The sequence below is a fragment of the Grammomys surdaster genome, unplaced genomic scaffold, assembly GCF_004785775.1.
Source record: "Grammomys surdaster isolate TR1022 unplaced genomic scaffold, NIH_TR_1.0 125671, whole genome shotgun sequence".
Lineage (NCBI taxonomy): Eukaryota > Metazoa > Chordata > Mammalia > Rodentia > Muridae > Grammomys > Grammomys surdaster.
This window is the reverse complement of record NW_021620508.1, coordinates 1345455-1349540: the sequence shown is the minus strand read 5'-3', so window position 1 is coordinate 1349540 and position 4086 is coordinate 1345455. Positions and strand designations below refer to the sequence as shown.

General features: G+C 44.9%; 1 protein-coding gene across 1 annotated transcript in view; it reads right to left on the bottom strand.

Annotated features, from left to right (window-relative positions):
* LOC114639010 (zinc finger protein 790-like) overlaps positions 1-2138 on the bottom strand; it is a 7049-nt gene extending 4911 nt beyond the window's left edge. The window contains 1 exon segment of the mRNA XM_028787653.1: positions 2059-2138. Within this exon segment, the coding sequence (XP_028643486.1) occupies positions 2059-2067 (9 nt within the window). The 5' untranslated portion in view covers positions 2068-2138.
* Between the last annotated feature and the right edge of the window lie 1948 nt (positions 2139-4086).

The following is a 4086-nucleotide window of genomic DNA, read 5'->3' as shown; positions in this document are numbered from 1 at the left end:
AAAAAAAAAAAAAAAAAAAAAAAAAAAGAACTCAAGAAACTAGGAATCAAGAAAACAATCCAGTTAAAAACAGGACAAGGGTCTAAACAGAATTCTCAAGAGCAAATTCAAATGGCTAGGAAACACTTAAATGTCCAACATCCTTAGTTGCTGTGATAATGCAAATGGAAACTACTTTGAGATTCACCTTACCCCTGTAAGAAGTGCTAAGATCAACAGAACAGTGACAGCTCGTGCTGGTAAGGCTGTGGAGTAAGGGAGACAATCATCACTGCTGAAAACCTGTACAGCCACTGTGGAAACCGGTGCGGCGGTACCTCAGGAAGACAGGCATCAATCTACCTCGAGACCCAGCTATACCACTCACTCCTGGAAATATACCCAAAGACGCTTCATCCTATCACAAAGACACTCGCCCAACCATATTCATTGCTGCCCTATTCACAACAGCCAGAAACTGGAAACAACCCAGATGTCCCTCAACAGAAGAACGGATAAAGAAAATGTGGTATATTTACACAATGGAGTATTACTCAGCCATTTTTTTAAAAAATTGTATCATGAAATTTTCAAGTAAATGGATGAAACTAAAAAAAAAAAAAAAAAATCACCTTTGAGGTATACCAGACCCAGAAAGGCAATATGGTATGTATTTGCTTCTATGTGGATATTAGCTGTTATGTCAAGCTACAACTCATAGAATCATAGAGGTCAGGTGCAGAGTAAGGGGCTAGAGGGGACAGAAAGACGTCATGAGGAAAGAGAAACAGAATACACAGCCATGGATGACTGGGGAGGTTTGCAGGCATAGAAAGACCAAGTGGGGAGGGGGTGGGGAAGGGAGGGGAGACAGGTAAAATTAGAGCCCATTTGAGGGGTAGTATGGAACCCTTACATAGTAGAAATATCCTAAAATACATATATATATGAAGGCAATCTAAAGGAAATCACTAAATTACGGGGGAGCCAGGGTCTCAGTTGGCCATCTCTTGTCACCAAATGAAGCTGCCGGAACTGGAATTGAATTACATCTAATTGAGTTGTTGGCACCACGGGAATCTCCAAACCATCCAGACTTGTCAAAACCATAGGTTGTTGTCCACAAACTGGCCTCCCTGATGAAGACCACACCTACTCAACTCACTGAACATGGAGAGGTCAAGCTGGTGCCGCATGGAGCTTCCACCTTCCAGCACTGCTGGCACAGGAAGGGATGTGGTGTACACCAAAAGAGAGACATAAACACAGAGCCAGCCTCGAACCCTTCCATCTACAATGGTGTCCTGCCTGCAAGATATACCATAGCAATGGTGGTACATAGCTTGTGGGAGTGACCAACCAACATCTGCTTTGACTTAAGGCCCACTCCACAATATGGAATCAATACCTAACACTGCTAGGGTGACCAAAAACCACAGATAAGATAGCCCAGGAACCTAGGGTAAAACCAAATATTACCTTTCTTTAAAAAAAAAAAAAAAAAAAAAAAAAGCTGGGCGGTGGTGGTGCACGCCTTTAATCCCAGCACTTGGGAGGCAGAGGCAGGTGGATTTCAGAGTTCGAGGCCAGCCTGGTCTACAGAGTGAGTTCCAGGACAGCCAGGGCTTCACAGAGAAACCCTGTCTCGAAAAACAAACAAACAAAAAAAGCAACAAAAGGACTCCTATTGACATTCTGCTATTCTTGCTCAGCCGCCATCTGAAACGCTTCCTCCTGCACCACCAAGGGAATTCCAGCCAGGGGCACATCCCGTCTTAATGAATTAAAATGTCCTCTTCTATGAACTCAATAAAAACATTCTTATACTCTGTTCCCCTGTAGTCACACAATTCCACCTTGTAAAACTATGATTTGGGAAGGAAGCTCTAGTACTCCCTTTACAGAAATGACTTTCTCCCCCTTTGGTGCTTTGTCAGAAGGCTAGAACGCAAAAGCCATGGGTGCCAGCCCTAGACTGCCTCACAACCATCCCTTAACGGCTGGAAGAAACTCTGAGAAGCAGTTTAACAAGTGATAATAGATATTCACGTGCTTCCTTGGAAGACAATTCCAACTTACCTGGGCCATGGCTTAAAACTTCAGGAGTTGACTAGTTCTCTTCTGGGTTCTGCTATCAACAAAGTAGAGCTTGAGAAAGCTAGAGGGAAAGAAACACGAGTGGTTAGGGTTTCTTTGAAGTTTGTCTCAGTTACTGTTCTACTTCTGTGAATGGACACCATGATCAAGAAACTCCAAGGCAACTCTTTTAAGGGAAGTATTTAATTGGGGCCTTACTATAGTTTTAGAGGGTTAGTCCACAATCATCATGGCAGGAAAAAGGCAGGCATGGTGCTGGAGCAGTAGCTGAGAGCTTTACATCCTGATCTAAAGGCTGCAGGCAGAGTCACAGAGACAGACAGACACGGGGCCTGACATGGGCTCCTGAAACCTCAAAGCTTATCTGCAAGTGACACACCTATTCCAACAGTGCCACACCTCTTAATCCTTCCCAAATTGTTCTACTAACTAGGTGTTACAGGAGGTATAAAAAAAATGACTACTGACGGCACCCGGTGGCTCAGGTCCAGTGTACTTCTGCCATCTCTGTCTCTAGTCCGCCCAACCCCCACAGCAACCAGTCACTGTGTTCCCAGCTCTGGTTCGCTTGTCCCTGGGGCCACTACTTCCTTCACAGCCATACCCCTCCCCCCTTGTCGACAGTCCCACCTTCCAGTAACCCAGTAAAACAAAACTCTAAAGCTTATAGTTAACCAGTCAGATTTATATAAAGATAAATTCTCAATACATAAGATGCCCACACAATGTCAAGGCCAACTAATAACGGTACAAGATGCCCACACAGACTAGACTAAGTTATCCCAATTATTCTAACCCTATAAGATATTCATAACTACCTACGGCTACTTAAAGCCATGCTGGTTCTTCAGGATCTTCTCCCTGTCCATCTTCCATCTTGACTCTCTCTCCCTCTCTTCCTGTGTCCCTCTCTCTGCAACTCTCAGCTCCAACTCTCTTTTCCCCGTCCAATCACAGGCCTCCGGCTGCACTAATATTTAAATTGATTGGACATGGAACATCTTGCCACAACCAGGAACCAAACAGTCAAACGTATAAGCGTATAGGAGCCATTCTCATCCAGACCACCACAAAGCTTTCAAATGGAAATACGTGAAGGGATGTTTTCTTCCTTGGAGGAAGAGCGTAGGGACTCTGAGGGAATTCTACTCCCTTGCAGAGCCAGAGTTACTCAACTAAAGATAGATGCTTTGAATTCAATTAGTCATACCCAAACCACCACAAAGACGAGAATTACGAAATCCGATCGCTCCTTCTTTCATTAATGTTCCCTCTAGCCATCTCATTTCTGAATGACCCGATGGTCCCCTCAAGGATGGTGGAACTCTCCCAGCTGAAAGCCCACTCCACCTGCCCACAGCTCTCCTGTGTACAACTACAACCAGTGCCTTCTCTCCTCTTCATGGCCAGCAACAGCCTGATACCCACAGAGTTGTTTTCATTCAGAGCATGCACCATAAGGCACGCCACAGAAGGAGACAAGTTTGAAGCCTAAATGCACCCTGAACAGACTCACCAGATATTTACTGAGATGACTGAGGTGGTGTGTAGCTTTTTTGTAAATGTTTCTTTTTGTGTAGCCCTGGCTGTCCTGGAACTCACTCTGTAGACCAGGCTGGCCTCAAACTCAGAAATCCACCTGCCTCTGCCTCCCAAGTGCTGGGATTAAAGGCATGCTTCTTTTCCACTGCCCGGCTTCTTTTCTTTTTAATTACTTTGTTTGTGGGTTCTTGTTTCATGTGTCTCCTAACAATTTCTTCTCTGGCTCAGCTTAGCTTCTCAAGGCTCAACTGCCTCCTCAGTCTGCTAGCCCGGTTCACTTCCAACTGCCTCATAGTATCTCATGCTTCACAGTCTCCTCTCCAGCCCTAAACAATCTTCTTTCTCCCTGCATCAACTTTCTTCTCTGACCCTACTCTTCTCCTGGACCCTACTCTCCAATCCTACCTATTCTCCTCTCTCTCTCTCTCTCTCTCTCTCTCTCTCTCTCTCTCTCTCTCTCTCTCTCTC